At 41.5% G+C, this 15,321-nt stretch overlaps 1 protein-coding gene across 1 annotated transcript in view; it reads right to left on the reverse strand.

Moving 5' to 3' along the window:
• The window catches only part of LOC109041315 (dorsal-ventral patterning protein Sog), a 32,590-nt gene extending 17,833 nt beyond the window's left edge, over nt 1–14,757 (reverse strand). The window contains exons 1-2 of the mRNA XM_019057632.2: nt 14,478–14,757; nt 9,356–9,459 (exon numbers count right to left, since the gene is read on the reverse strand). Coding sequence (XP_018913177.2) covers nt 9,356–9,459; nt 14,478–14,580 — 207 coding nt within the window. The 5' untranslated portion in view covers nt 14,581–14,757. The remainder of the gene's footprint in view (nt 1–9,355; nt 9,460–14,477) is intronic.
• Between the last annotated feature and the right edge of the window lie 564 nt (nt 14,758–15,321).

A 15,321-nucleotide genomic window follows, 5' to 3' on the forward strand; every position in this document is an offset into this window, starting at 1 on the left:
AAGAAGAGCTATTTTGATAGAATATCTTGGTGTCTTGGAATACATCCGTCGAAAACTGAATTTGTGAAAATTTGGCGGCTATGCATTTCTTCGAATAACCTCATGGTCAATTATTACCATTCTGACATTACTCCTACAATCGTGTTCAATTCAAAAACCGCGGATATTCTTTGACTTGTATTACCCGCTAGTTTCCATTTTAGACACCTGCAAATATTTCTCAATTCATAAAATATCGAAGAGATGACCTTTGGAAAGTTCAGCCTCATAAAGACTTTTATCTTTAAGAGGTAATTATACAATGTAAACAAAATTGCATTTTCAACGCATTCACTTCTGCGTTGTGATTGGGATGATGCTATACGCTTGGGCTAAATTGATTAATTTACATAGTCTCCTATTTTTCTGATCAATTGCTGAGGGAAATAATAATTGAGTAAAACACTCAGTTTTGAGGGCTTTGCATTACGAACTAGAGTGGGATACTCTGAAACAATTATAATTTTACTGATAAAAATTCCGCTGAACTCGACATGGCAACAATGTGCGAACGTTTTCTCCTTTTCACTTCTTTGGACTTTACCCTCTCGCAGATATTTCGACCACTGCTATGCTCTGGGAGTTCAGCTCGTTAATCAGTTGATCGCGGTCGTTCCCAGATCACGACACTGCCGTACTATAAGGAAGAACGCCGTATGAGTCTTCGGAAGTTGCCACATTTCCTTTAATAAAATACGAATTTTCAGAGAAATCTATGAAAATTACTCCTTTGATTTTTCAGAGAATTGCTTTCGCAATCTGTCTAAATTATCTGAAAATTCCAGGAGAGAATACCTAATCATAGCTCTCTTTAAAAGTAAACATTTTATGGGAGAATATTCGGCAACTCCCAAATGTTCGTATGGCGTTTTCCATCGGCGCGGCATGGCAGTAAACAAGAGCCACCTATCTATAACATCTATTATACATAATTTTTCTCCTGATTTGAGTCTTTCTTGCTGGGCAGGATAGAGCGACTGATTGTGAGTGTCCTAAAGTACCTATATTGAGAGAGTATGGCCACTGGGCCCCATGGAGAGGCTTAGGACCCAAAAATGGCGGTGCTTTGTTTTGGTTTTTGTGGATGGGAGGGGGGTCATTGCCAACTTTTGACAGTTATCACCAACCGCACTTGCTGCCAACCTTACTACATCTAAGATAATTTTTCTCAAAAATTGCACACGATTAGCCTTAAAAATATGTAAAGATGTCGCAATAGTGCATTTGAGTAAATTTCTCGTTACGATAAGCAAAGGCAACTACATTTTGAGTCATTTTGCATTACATTAACTTATGGCGTCCGCCATTTTTGGGTCCTAAGGGCTCCATTCAGCCTAAGATGGCTGAGCCAATCAGAGGTGGTAACTCAAGTGGCCATACTCTCTCAATATAGGTACTCCAGAGTGTCCTAGCGGATAGTTGGCGAGCGTTTACTTCATTTTTCAGCCAATGGAGGGCGTAATTTGTATTATAGTTCGGTAATTTTGTACCCGCCTGAACACGGAAGTTCAGATTTTTCACTGCAGCGTTTCTTAATAACTACATGTTTTGAACTAAGAATTTCAAGTTAAAATTGCTGTGATTACTATTGACGTTTTTGAGCACTTAATGTCTTAAAATGTTTACATGGTATCAATAACTCAATTTTGAGTTTTTATGAACGAAAACCCTTGCTTTTTTGGGAATTTACAGTTAAAAGTCACATCAACAATTCTGCAATATTTGCACAGCAATTAACAATTGATTAAAATTGTACTTTTGGCCAGCAGAATTAGCTTTTCACAGCCTGCGGAGATAGGTAATGCTCTTTCCAACTTAGGCTTTCCTCACAAATTAAGAAGACTTTATCCTGCAAAAACGCGACTTCAAGGAAATTTACTACAAATAAGGTTGCAATAAAAATTATTAATCTCTGTGCAACCTCTAAAGAAGTTTCTTTTCATACAGATTGCCAGGCAAAATGAATCATTTTAAATTCTTCAGAGCTGTTTGAATCACTTTTAGAGACAGCTTTTCTTGACTTGAAATTTATAATTAGAAAAAAAATAAATCAATGAACTGTGATTGATTGTGCGATCAAGTTACTTTTAATGAGTGTATCTTTCTTGTTTGTTATCTGAGCCATGGATTCTCCATTCCGATTAAGTTCCTGCGTCTGATCGCTCATGCCTGAGAACGGCCGTAATAATTATTTCAGTGAATTCTTCGGCGATATAAAGATAATCCACCAATTCTGACACACTAACATATAACGGACTTCCTTCAGCTTCCTGCCAAAAAACTAAGTGCAGAGACTTTGAAAAATTCAACTAATTTTCAGAAATCCCAACCCCAACTCATGCAGAAATATGAGGCACCTTCCGTACATGTAATTTGACAAAATCACATCACATAAATTATAAACGAGATCTCTTTTTGAGGATTCCTACCATAAGCACTTCGGCCGGCGTAGCACCCATCTACAGGACCCTTCCCCTTCACGACGTCCAAAGGTCGAATTCTTCGAGGTCTTAGGGACAAGGGGGTGGAAGAGGGTGATATCTGAATCGTTGCCAATTCTTTAAAAAAGACTTAAAAAAACTGAACGGTTGAGTTGGGAGCGGGGCGGCTAACGTTAGATGACGTCGTATTGATGCGTCTTTCGCATTCATGATTTTTACTTTCTCGCTCCCATAGGGTAGAGAGGAAGTATTGTCATCCTCCAAGAAAAAAAAAAAAAAAAAAAAGTTGAAATTTCATCATTTCTAGACGTTTTAAGGTCCCAGGAGTAAAAATAACCATACTTGAAAAAATGTGTGTCCGTCCGTCCGACGTCCCCCAAATCTATCTACAGCGATATCTCAGAATCTATCTGTTCGATTGCATTCAAAATTCTCACAGAACACCATATCTATGGTCTCCTTATGCACGTCCAACGATTTTGAGGTACGCTAAAATTTGGGAAGGCTACCCTCAATTGTCCATTTTTAGCAAAATCACACGGAAAGCTCATTTTGAAAGACTGTAAATTTTGAAAAATGTCTTTAATTCTTTAACAATGGGCATCAAGCACATCACCTGGGTCATTAATTTAAGTTCCAAAAAGATCTTTGGACTAAACTCAAAATTCAAGAGATTACGAGGCCCAAAAGTAGGGCACTTTGCTCCGCGAAACAGCTCATTTTCAAGGACTGTAAATTTTAAAAAAATAACAAAAAATGCCTTCAATTCTTCGAAAGTTGGCATAAGAGCACCACCTGGTTCATTAATTTAAGTTCCTACAAGGTCTTTGGACTAAACTAAAAATTGAAGGGTTACGCGTCATTTAGTGAGGGCACTGCGAAATCACACAGAATATATGGACTAAAATTTTGAAAAATGCTGTTAATTCTGTGAAATTTGGCATCAAACGCAATTGAATCATTTTTTTTTTTTTTTTTAACTGAATGCACCGCACGTCGGACAGTCGCACGTCTGATTACTGTAACTATGACGGCACGACCAGAATAGACATAGCCCTATCTGGACCACACAATGTATCGCATTTCGATGTACAATCGGACTGCTTTAAAATCTTTAATAATCTGCCTAAAGGAGAGTCCACAGATTCCTGGATCCGCTCTACAGATGCTCCCTAGAAAGCGGTAGTCCATAAATTACGTAATCGTGCAGTTTTTATTATATTCGACATCTCCTCCTTTTAAGACACCCACTGAAAAAAAAAAAAAAAAAAAAAAAAAAAAAAACTCTGGCCGTGGAAGCCGTGCTTACGGGCCACATAGACGTACCGTTCGCGCCCCCGATTCAGAGGCCGAAAGTTCAGAGCGTAGCACCCGGAGCAGTCGAAGCTACGGCTCCAGCACCCGGAACTTTCGGCTTCTGCGCACGGAACGGACGGTATGTCTATATATGTAGTTCGTGCCTTTTTTTCAGTGCCTCTTAAACAACTCTATTTCTCCGGTCCTATGAGTACGGCCTCGAATCCCTGAAGAATTCCCTAATTTACGTGGACATTTTCTGTTCCTTAACAGAACCTGGTATTTCCCAGTCCATCCGAGTGCGAGACGCCATGAGATTCGCTGACCGATTTGGCCACGCTGGGGAAGAGTGAGCGAGGAGGGTGGAAGGTGCATTGAAAAGAGCTGGTGTCAATGAATCGAATTTACAATGGCTGGACCTGGGGACGCGACGCGACGCGGCGCACAAAGGTCGGACATGATGCGGTAACTTTAAAAAGCTTTCATCTTTATTCGTGCAAAACGTAGAAATTTGAAAGTAGTCCCACTGTTTTCCTAATTAAGTTCCTGTAGGACGCATTCCTTAATATTCAAAATGTATGACAAAACACACAATATCTATTTACAATTTTGGTAAAAAATTCATGTGCAACCTTTTTCCGATAGCCATTTTCACTGTGCGGCGAGTTTCGGATCGGAATCAAGACAGAGACACCCCCGCTCGTACGCGGCAGCCACGCACAAGGACGAAAATCGTAAAATTCATGCAATACTTTCCACTCGTAAGTGTAAACTATCGGTGGAGATTCTGAAACACCGCAAACGAGAAGCGCCTTTTCGGCACCCAACCACACCGAATGGAGTACATTTGGCAATAAGGAACCACTATTTCTGGCCCATACTAGAAACAACATGTATGCCATTGGTTTCCTTTTGCAGAAAGGTGGTTTTAGAGAGGAGCCAGAGATAGTGGTTCCATATTGCAAAATGTAATCCAAAATTATGTGTAGCTATCTTCGGCTTTGAAGCAACAACATAATAGATCGTATTCGATACATCAAACGGGTGAGATTGTCTCGATATCGATTGATTCAAATCATAAACAGAGCCTCAAAAGCCAATTGCACTAGAAAAAAAAAGAAAAAAAGAAAAAAAAAAAAAACACATTGGATCTAGAGCCCAGACTCTTGAAAACATTGACAAGAAAAAATACTCTTGATTCAATCGGATTTTTGCTTGAATCAAAACGAAATCCGCTTAAAGTAAGAGGCTTGGTTCTTGATTTAACCTAGATTCTGATTGAATCAAGAGTACTTTTCCTTGTCGATGTCTTTAAGAGTCTGGACTCTACATCCAGTGCGTTTTTTTTTCCAGTGTGAGTAACCTGACGGAACGGGTTTTTAGTGATACATTTTTGATTCGTATGATGAGTACTAATTGACCGAAAGAAGTGACATTGCAACGAAATTTCTCATTTTCAGCTTTTCTAACTGATATCCTGAAATTGTGGTTTGCAGGTTATCTTCGATTGTTTTGAACCGAACGATACATCGAGCCGCCATCGAATGCAATCCATATTTTTGCATGGCTCGAGGTCTTGGTGAGGTGTCAACGACGACGACGTTGAGATCCACGCCGCGCCGCACCGGGCAGCAACAATTCCAGAAATCCTTAAGCGACTTCCTCACGCGTGTAAATTCTTCACACACTACACCCTCACACACGGTGCGGAACTGATGCGAGACAAAGTGGCGTTACTAACTAACGCTAAAATTCGCGCTTCAACCTACATAGCTCTCGGCTGAATATTCCCCGTTTATTCCGCTTGGTTACCGGTGCGCTTCTTAAAATCATGACGTTCCACTAAAAAAAAAACGCTGTGATTCCGAGACCCATGAAAAATGGCTCGGGTATCCATATTTTTCAACTGAAGTGACTTTCCAGCTAAAAGTCATACTTCATGGGTCATGAATCCATAAGTATGGTATACTTGGACTGCATCGAGCTAAAAGGAACCAAGCCACACCAGCTTCTGCCAACTTTGATATTTTACATGTAAACGGTTGTGCGGATTTTAGTGCAAATTGCAGTGAATTTCCTGCTTAAATCAAAGCAAATTCCTTACAATTTTCAAAAAAATCCCCATAAACGTTCTCGCGTGAAAAATTAAAATGCCCGCAGTTATATTTGGCAATACCGAATGTATTTTGGATCCTCTCTACTAAACGCGATCAATTTATACGGCGGCGCTTATAATCCATTACTCAACCGGTAAGTCCCTCTTACCGTACTTTTTATGAGCATGTAATTCTTCCATTTTTCAATCTTTTCCCCCTGAAAGTCAAAAGCTCATTATTTGATGAGAACCCAAGGAGGTTTCCTCTTACCAATGAGAATGGTCATGGTGTATTTGACTTTCAATTAAGTAAGTGGCAAAACTGAAGGGGGACACGTTGAAAATTTCGAGGTCGTGGAGTGAAACATTTCCACTTTTAACTCAAAGATCCACGCATATTAGAAGCGTAATCTCGAGAAAATGTCTGACGTCATTTAGTTTTTTTTATCTTTCAACTTGGTATTCTAGACCACTTCTTGCTCCATTACGGAAATCGCGACTCGAAAGTTTTAAAAAATTCGGAAATTTTCCGCTTTTCCGGGACCACCTGAGCGAAAGCAAAACATTGAGCATGGTCTTTGTGTAAAACTCCTTAAGCAAGCGTCCTTCTTTTCACGCATCGAAACAACCTTCCCCCACCGCACCATACTGCTGTGCTGAGGAAGATCGCTTTAAGAACTTTCGAGAGTTGCCAAATTTCCCCCGATAAAACATGTATTTTTGACGACATTCATGCACATTTTTCTTTGAAATTTTTATATATTTAAGATTGAATTGCGTACGAAATTGTCTGAACATTTTGAAAAAAATATTCACAATATTCCCTGTAAATTCGGTTTGAATTGAAGAAAATTTGGCAACGTCTGAAGGCTCATGCGACGTTCTTCCTTAGCACGGCAGCATGGGATCGCAAAGTGTGAAAATGATGTTTGTCGACTCATCCTGGCGAGCCCTCGACACAGGTAAATCAAAAATATGATGGAAACCGCAAAAAGGGGCCCGTCTTTCATTAACGAGCCATTCCACGGGTCGCCGCTGGGGGGCGCCTATAAATTAGGCTCACAAATCACAGGATGGCGGGGGCGCTCCGCCCTCGTGTCACACTGCCGTGCTAAGGAAAAACGCCGTATGAACCTTCAGGCGTTGCCAAATTTCTTTCGATAAAACCCGGATTTCCTGATAAACTTATGAATATTTTCCTTCCATTTTTTCAGATAATTTCGTTCGCAATTTCAGCTAAAGTCCCTGAAAATTTCAAGGAAAAATATCCATAACTTTCCCCAAAAATAAACTTTTTGTCGAAAGAAATGTGGCAACTCCCGAATGTTCATACGGCGTTCTTCCTTAGCACGGCAGCACAGGACGGGGTCTCGGAAAATGAGATCCGGGAGCTGCAACTCTTGCAATACGGGTCTCTCCTATCCCTCCAACTTTTCCTGGAAATAAGCCGCGAGGCGCATGTTCACGCCTTGCGGAACGCAGTGAATTCGAGACATTGTCAAATGTTTCGTTGGCAACACTGTTAATGCTCCATTTGAATCCATACGGAATAATCTATAAGCGATTCTTCGAATTGGCAACACTGTTTTTCCTACGTTCTCAATTTAAATACCTTATAAAAATCGATTCCAGGTGTCAAAGGCTGTTTCGATAGAGATCGAAGACCAAAATTCTGTAGAGCAAAATTTGACTGTTCACACGGCATTTTCCCTTTACACGGCTGATCTGCAGTGCTCAGGAAAAACGTCGTGGAAGCCTTCAGACGTTGCCAAATTCTTTAGATAAAATATTATTTTTCAGGGAACTCTATGAGCATTTTTCTTTGAAATTTTTGGAGAATATCATTGGCGACCAAATCGAAAGCAGCTGAAAATTTCAAGAGACAATATTCATGACCCCCCCTCAAAAATAAGCATTTTATTGGAGGAAATTTGGCAACTCTCGAACGTTCATACGGCGTTTTTCTCTCGCACGGCGGTGTTATGAATGAACTCTTTCAGATGTAAGTTGTGACACTTTAACAAACCTTTGCAGCAGGCACGCAGCACACAACCCATCGGGTATAAAATTAAAACCCTCAAATAATGCGGGGTGCAAAAAATGCTCGCAGGAAAACGTTAAGGCAAAGCTTGAGTCTTTAAACAATTTTCAAAAGCGAGGACCTTATTTTATTTTCATTTTGTGCTAAAAACTTAATCAAAGTAGGGCAAATCGCAAGTTTTGCAGTGAAATAAGACATAAGTCCATGTGGCAAAAATGCCGGATCGCGGCTAACGGTCGGCAATTTGAAACTTTTCACACCTGTGGTTAGAATTTCCATGTTTAATGGTGAAGTTGGCAACTGGGGTCGGAGCCGAAAGATTGATTCTCGAGGAATGCTTTGTTCGGCTACCGACGGAAGTTTACAAAACGGCTCAGTTTCCGGAAAAACGGATGCGCGCCTCGTCTTGGGCTCACCTGACAAAATCTGTTCGGGCCTTTTGTCCTCGGCTATGATACAGTGGTTGACGCTCGAGGGGTTGCGGGATATGATCTGCCAACCTCTGCTATGCTAAGAAAAAAACACGCGTGATCTGCCAAACCCTGGTAGAAAATGCATTTTTGAGTAAATTTATGAATATAATTTGTTTCTCGATATTTTCAACCAGGTGGGCCGCGTTTAGCGGAAAGGAACCAAGCCACACCAGTTATTGATAAATTTAACTGGGCAATTTCATATTTTACAACGGACGTTTTCGCGGATTCCACTGAAAATTTTAAGGGATTTGCTTCGTACCTTGAAATAAAATTCATTGAAATTTAGCAGTAAGCAGTTTGAGGAAGCCTTTTCACATGCAGAATGGCATGTTGATGAATGTTAATGCGCGCACTTTTTCTTTACCTTTCGTTCGAGTCTCTCTCTATCAAGTACGAGAAAATAATAGTGTTTGCACCTCACACACTTTGGCAGCGACACTGAGTAACTGCGCAATGGAGGCTCGTCAAAAAGACGTGTAAACAATGGCCGAAGATATCATTTGTCTACTACGTTTTGTCATATCTCTTGATTACACGGAAAGAAATCCGATTCATGGAATAAGTGGAAAATAGGCAATTGAGGGCAATCCTTTAAGTACTCACGATTTTTCACGTTCTCACGAAGGGGGTGGTTATTCTTTTTCTGAGATATTAGCACCGTAGTTCGCTGATTTCACTGTGAAAGCACGCACATACTGTTTGGCGAACAGAAAGATAGCAATTCAATTGTACTAAGAAAAAATATCTAATGAATATTCGAATGTCACCAAATTTTCCTTCTTAGATTATGTCATTTTGAGAAATGTTGAAAACGGTTGGAAAATTTGTGAAAATATTAGGATGAAGAAGTTCACAATTTTCGCAGGAGATTCAGATCAACTCCATCTGAGGAAATTTAGCAACGTCTGAATCCTCATACGACGTTATTCCTTAGCACTGAAGAATATACACGAGTATGAGAACTTACCGGCACACATTCGCACTTGATACAATACTTCACTCCGATGAGAGGTCCCAAATCTGGATGCCAGGAGCTTCCAAGTTCCTTAAATTCTTCTCCGAAGAGACACTCTGAAACAAAAGATCAATTGCTATTGATTCGTCGTATTGAACGTACAAGGAAATGGTGTAAAGATGGTGAAAAGACGAAACCGCGCATCTCGGTTTGCGACGTGCAGGGCCGGATTTACCAATAGGCTACATAGGCTATAGCCTAGGGCGCAACATTCTGAGGGGCGCACAGTTTTTGAAAATTTATTCAAAAACGTATTTCCCAAAACCAACTTGCAAACGTAAACGTATCTCAAAACTGTTTAAAATCGTGCTTTTTTAAAGGTGAATTTGAACATTTTCCGGACACCTAACATCCTCCTTCTGATCTGGAGGGGAGGAGCGCCCCCCCCCCCCCCACAAGAGCGCCTACTCTTAGGGGCGCCACCCTAAGTTTAGCCTAGGGCGCTAAAAATGTAAATCCGGCCCTGGCGACGTGGCAGATTTCTTGTCACATTCTTCTTTCCAGAAGGCTGACTGATAGTCGTTATCACGCATATGGTTTAATATTTGATGAAAATTCAGTACCTTAGGAAGAAAGGGATTCTTCATAAAATACGTCAAATATTGAAATTCAGACTCATCACACATATAGTTTCGTTTTTGATGAAAATTCAGTACTTTAAGAAGAGAGGAATTCTTCATAAAATACGTCATATTGGAATTCAGACTTAAGATACATTCCCCTTTGCTTTAGTCACGCTCCCGTGACGCAGGTCTGCAAATCGGGAGAGTAGAACACCGTATGAATATTCAAGAGTTGCCAAATTTCCTCCGATAAAATTTTTATTTTTTCGGAGTTGTGAATGTTTCCTTGAAATTTTCTACCATTTTAGATCAAATTACAAACAAATTTACCTAAGAAATCGGGAGGAAAATATTCACAAATTTTCCTGACAATTAGTGATTCATTTGAGGGGATTTGGCAACGCCTGAAAGTTCATACGGCCGGAGGCGGATCCAGCAATTTGGCAACACCGTATTCCCTCCATGTCAACCTATGCTAAATAATCGGTTCTTGTCGGAGCACCTGACCCCTCCAGTCGATACAGTTTTAGATGGAGAAAAAAAAAAAGTTGTCAAATTGCTGGAATCGCCAATGCATCCGGCGTTTTTCCTTTGCACGAAAGTCTGGCTTACTAACGCCTTTAATTGGCCGGTGGTGCGGTTTAGGCTCAAAGACGGATGTTGCATTGAGGTGCCAACAAAATTCGGCCCCAGATTCTGAAGAACGTCGGAGGGCCGGGGCCGGGCACCGGAGCGTCTGTTGGGATGAAACACGAGCCGGCACGTCTAGACGGAAGCTAGAGAAAAATTCCGCGGCGCCACGGCGACTCAAGAGCAGGACTCACAGACACTTGGGGGATCGCGCGCGGGCGGCTATCGCACCGCAGATCTTCAGAGGCGCCACGCGCCGCGCCGCGTAGCGACCACATAGGCGTCGCCTTGGCTCTCCTCCTCACTTTCGCTGGGGCTTCCACGGCCTTTGCATCATCAAGACACAATCCTGCTTTTACGTTGAACCCTCTATGGCACACTGGAAAAAAAAAACAACACATTGGATCTAGAGTCCAGACTCTTGAAAACATTGACAAGAAAAAGGACTCTTGATTCAATCAGATTTAAGCTTAAATCAAAAGGAAATCCGCTCAAATTAAGAGGCTTGGTTCTTGATTTAAGCAAAAATCCGATTGAATCAACAGTATTCTTTCTTGCCGATGTTTTTAAGAGTCTAGACTCCAGATCCAATGTGTTTTTTTTCCAGTGCGTAGCGTTACGAATTCGTAACAACGTATTTTTGGGGTTTTTAAAAATCGACCCTTGCCTCTCTGGCATGGTTTTGTAGAATTTCGTTAGTTTTTTTTTTCTTTTTTTTGAAAAATTGATTCCCTTAGATTTTAAATTTTGATGACAAAGGTGCTCAATTTTTTATGCAAGCTACAAAATAGAATAGTGTCCCATGGACTCTGAGATCCAAAATTAATTCATGCCATAGAGGGTAAGACGTTTCAGCTTTGATATCGCAGTTTAAATTGGACCGCGTTTAGCAGAAAGGAACCAAGCCACGTCCGATATTGCTACGTGCGACTGGGCAATTTAATTTTTAATAAGAAAACGGATATGCGGATTTTGGTGCAAATTTTAGTGAATTTTCTGCATAGTGCGAAGCAAATTTCTTAAAATTTTCTGCACCGTAAAAGTCCGCACACACCCCTATTAAAAAAGTGGCCCGGTTAGATTTGGCAATAGCTGATGTGGCTTGGTCCCTTTCTACTAAACGTGGTCCAATTGGAATTGCCCCTAAATCGGATTACACTGAGTAAACCTACGCAGAGTTAAAGGAAGCGGAGCCATGCTGTAAGTAGCAAAATGTGGGTGAAGGGAAGGGCAACCCACTATTTGGGATCTATGGGACTCCCTCAGCTCCCAGGAGAGTTCGAGGGGTTTCCTTGGCTTCTGAGAGAGGTTCAGGGGGCCTCCTCGTGGAAATTTTGCAAAATTTAGTCGTCTCAACAGCACTTTTAGCCGTTAGTTTCGAAACATGGATCGCATTACGTACAATTTCAAGGGTGAAAGATACAATGTTACGCCCTTACTCAGAAAAATCCCTAACATTTCGAGGGAGAGGCCGAGCAGATTTCTAGAGGGAAGGGGTGGCAAGTTTCCCCTATTTTCACCCATGGGCAGGCCATGGGAGCGAGCGTATTGAATTTTCAGCATTGAGAGTACATTTCAGGGTGTCTACTGTCTACATACTAGGCGGAAGAAACTCCGACTTTTAAGAGCTATTTTTGGGTACTTGTGGAACTGGAAATGATACATTTTTCGCATTTAATTCGCTGTGAGTCAGGGGTGCAGAGTGTTCTCGATCACGCGAGCATGATCGGGGAGGAGGGGGGGCTGGAAAAGCGTTATGGAACGCCATATATGCTGCCGTGCTAAGGTAAAACGCCGTATGAGCCCTCAGGCGTTGCCAAATTTCCTTCGTTAAAACACAAATTTCCTGGAGAACTTGTCATTATTTTCCTTCCAATTTCTCCGATAATTTCGTTCCCAACCTCAACTAAAGTTCCTGAAAATTTCAAGAAAACATCTTCATAGCGTTCCTCACAAATACACATTTTATCGAGGGAAATTTGGCAACTCTCGAATGTTCATACGGCGTTCTTCCTTAGTATTGCAGTATGGGTGAGTGATTGTCTTTTGGCCTCCTATTCATTTTTCTAACCAGTATGAATAAAAAAGTAAGAATATAAATTAGATTGATCGGCAATTTTTCTACTTGAAGAGTAGGGTCTGAAGAAGTGAACGTTACGATTTTTTAAGGGAAGGGGTAGGTACATATTGTCCTGAGTTACGCTTGCGCCCCCCCCCCCCCCTCCCCGCCGGTCCCTCCTCCCTCCCTTAGATCCGTCCATGAAACATCGAGCAATCGAACAAATTTTTCTCGCGATCGCATACTTTCAGCTTTGTTTGTGGACCAACAAAATAGATTATCTTAGAAAGAAATCGACTGAAATGTACCTGTGCCCGTAATCTATCCATTTGTTACCGAAATTTAAAGCTGAACCAAGTGTGTCTTTCTGCAAGGTTTATTCGATACCTCGATTTTCGCTTACTCCCCGCTGTAGATTCACTCAAATCGTCGAACTCGTCTACGTTGGCGAGCTTTCATCAATTCACCGACGCGCTCGCCAGGTGAAAACGACCAATGGTGAAACTCAAAATGCAGGGGTTCAACATTTCCACGAAAGAGCTTTCTTTCAGGGGTAAAAAAAGTCAACATGAAGGTGTACCTAAAATTTCACCTACCCTACATAAAATAATACAGGCGCGGAAATTTGGAAACGATGCGACTAAAATGTCTGGTCATGGATTTTGACAATACTTAAAAATGTGTTCATGCTTAAACACAAAAATGACTCTCGAGTATTCGTCGGTTCCCGGACGAGGGACGAAGGAACGTAACTCCAATCCAAGGTTGCAAAATTGACTCGAACAATCCAACATTTTTGTAGGAATGTGCAACGAATATGCCCGTGTTATTCGTCCAAAATTTGTCTAAGTAATCGATGCATAAGAACACAAGAAAAATCAGTGAAAAATCTGAGTTGCCTAAGATTTTCCTTGTAAAAATGCAATTTACGAGAGGAAATTCGGCAACCATGAAATGCAGTTACGTTCCTTCGTCTGGGAACCGACGTATTGTCCCAGCAGTGATGTTAACTTTCAATTTCGAGGGTAAATATTTTGGAACTGAATTTCTACCCTGAAGATTCGAATCCTGATCCAAAACATAGGTGCCTTTCGTAGATGATAGAAATTTAGAGTTTGTGCTCTTTTTCCGGCTGAATTTACAGGCTTTGATGATGAGAATACTTCCATGCGTTGAGGTGATTCAGACAATGAGGAAGGTAAGTCTATTCTCGAAATTTCCGAAACGTTACGTTGATTTAGGTATAAGTTAAGGCTTCTAGGGTTGTCTAATGAAGACCTGGTCTGTTACAAGCACACTGAAGAGTACCTGGCTATAATTTCTAATGCAAGTGATGAGCGAAATGGTACTGGTCAAGGACCCAAGTACATTTGGGTGGCACAAACCTGATGATTCAAATTTCGCGAAGTAAACACGCAAAAAACTCGACTACATACTCCAACCAAAATTAGTAAGGTGAAAATTGGTCAGTGCCTAAGTAGGTAGGTAATATCGTTCGAGGAATTGCCTCTCCCGTGAACATTCAACCTTCCACGGCTCAATGCAGAAAAATACGAAGTCGGGAGTAAAGAGGGATTTCCAAATTTCAAGAATCATACAAAGCCATTATTTACTTAACCATGCACCACGAATTACCTGACTCCTAGTCATTGTTGATGAGCACGCCGAGCAATAGAATCGTCAAATAAATCTTGGGGAATTTGCATACTTCAGATATGTAGCCAGTGCAAGAGAATGCAGATGAGTACGAGACAAGTTGAAGAAAACAAGACAAGCTAGGGAAACAAGAGACTAGTTGGTGGATAAAAACAAAGTCACTCACCAGAGCCTTCGTACTTGTCGATCCGTTTCTCGTGCGATTTCAGCGGTACTTCCTTGGCTAGCACTTGAGCGAAAATGCTCATCAACACACACAAGTAAATCATTGTCTGAGGAGAAATAAAAACATAGGTGACAGAAAGGTGTCAAAACACAAGGGGAACGCGGCCACTTGTCGGCGACGTCTGGCACGTGGTGCGGCGCGGGTGACGGTTCGGCGACTGACCGACTGACGGAAATTCACGAAGAAGGGGTGGGGAGGCCCCGAGCGCGCACGCACTGCGCCGAAAACCAGCGAGCGCGCCTCTTCGCCAGGAATTTCCAGGCCGGCCGGGAGGAGAGGGGAAGGAGGAATGGATTGAAAATGAAAAGATTCAAGCGAGAAACTTTATGATACGGACACTTCGCACCTTCCACGTCCGATCTTGGGATTTGATGAGCCGATTGAATGGAAACCTTTCCACCCTCGGGCCTAGCGGTATGACCTGCGACCTCCGCTGCAACCTCAGCCCATGCATGCACCGCTCCAGTCTCCACCCCTTCGCGAGAGGCTATCGTCCACCGTTGCCGCCTAGGGAAATTATTTCTCAATACTGCCTTGCTAAGTAAAAACATCGTATGAGCACTCAAATGTTGTCAAATTTCCTCTCAAAATATAAGTGTTATTGATGATTGTCATGAGTGTTTTTTCCTTGGAATATTCAGAATTTTTATATCAAATTACGAACGAAATCCTATGAAAAATCGGACGGAAAATATTCGCAAATTTTCCTGAAAATCCGAAGTTTTTGAGGGAAATTTGGCGACGCCTGATGGCTCATACGGCGTTCTTCCTCAGCACCGCAGAA

The sequence above is a fragment of the Bemisia tabaci genome, chromosome 1 (assembly GCF_918797505.1).
Source record: "Bemisia tabaci chromosome 1, PGI_BMITA_v3".
Taxonomy (NCBI): Eukaryota; Metazoa; Arthropoda; class Insecta; order Hemiptera; family Aleyrodidae; genus Bemisia; species Bemisia tabaci.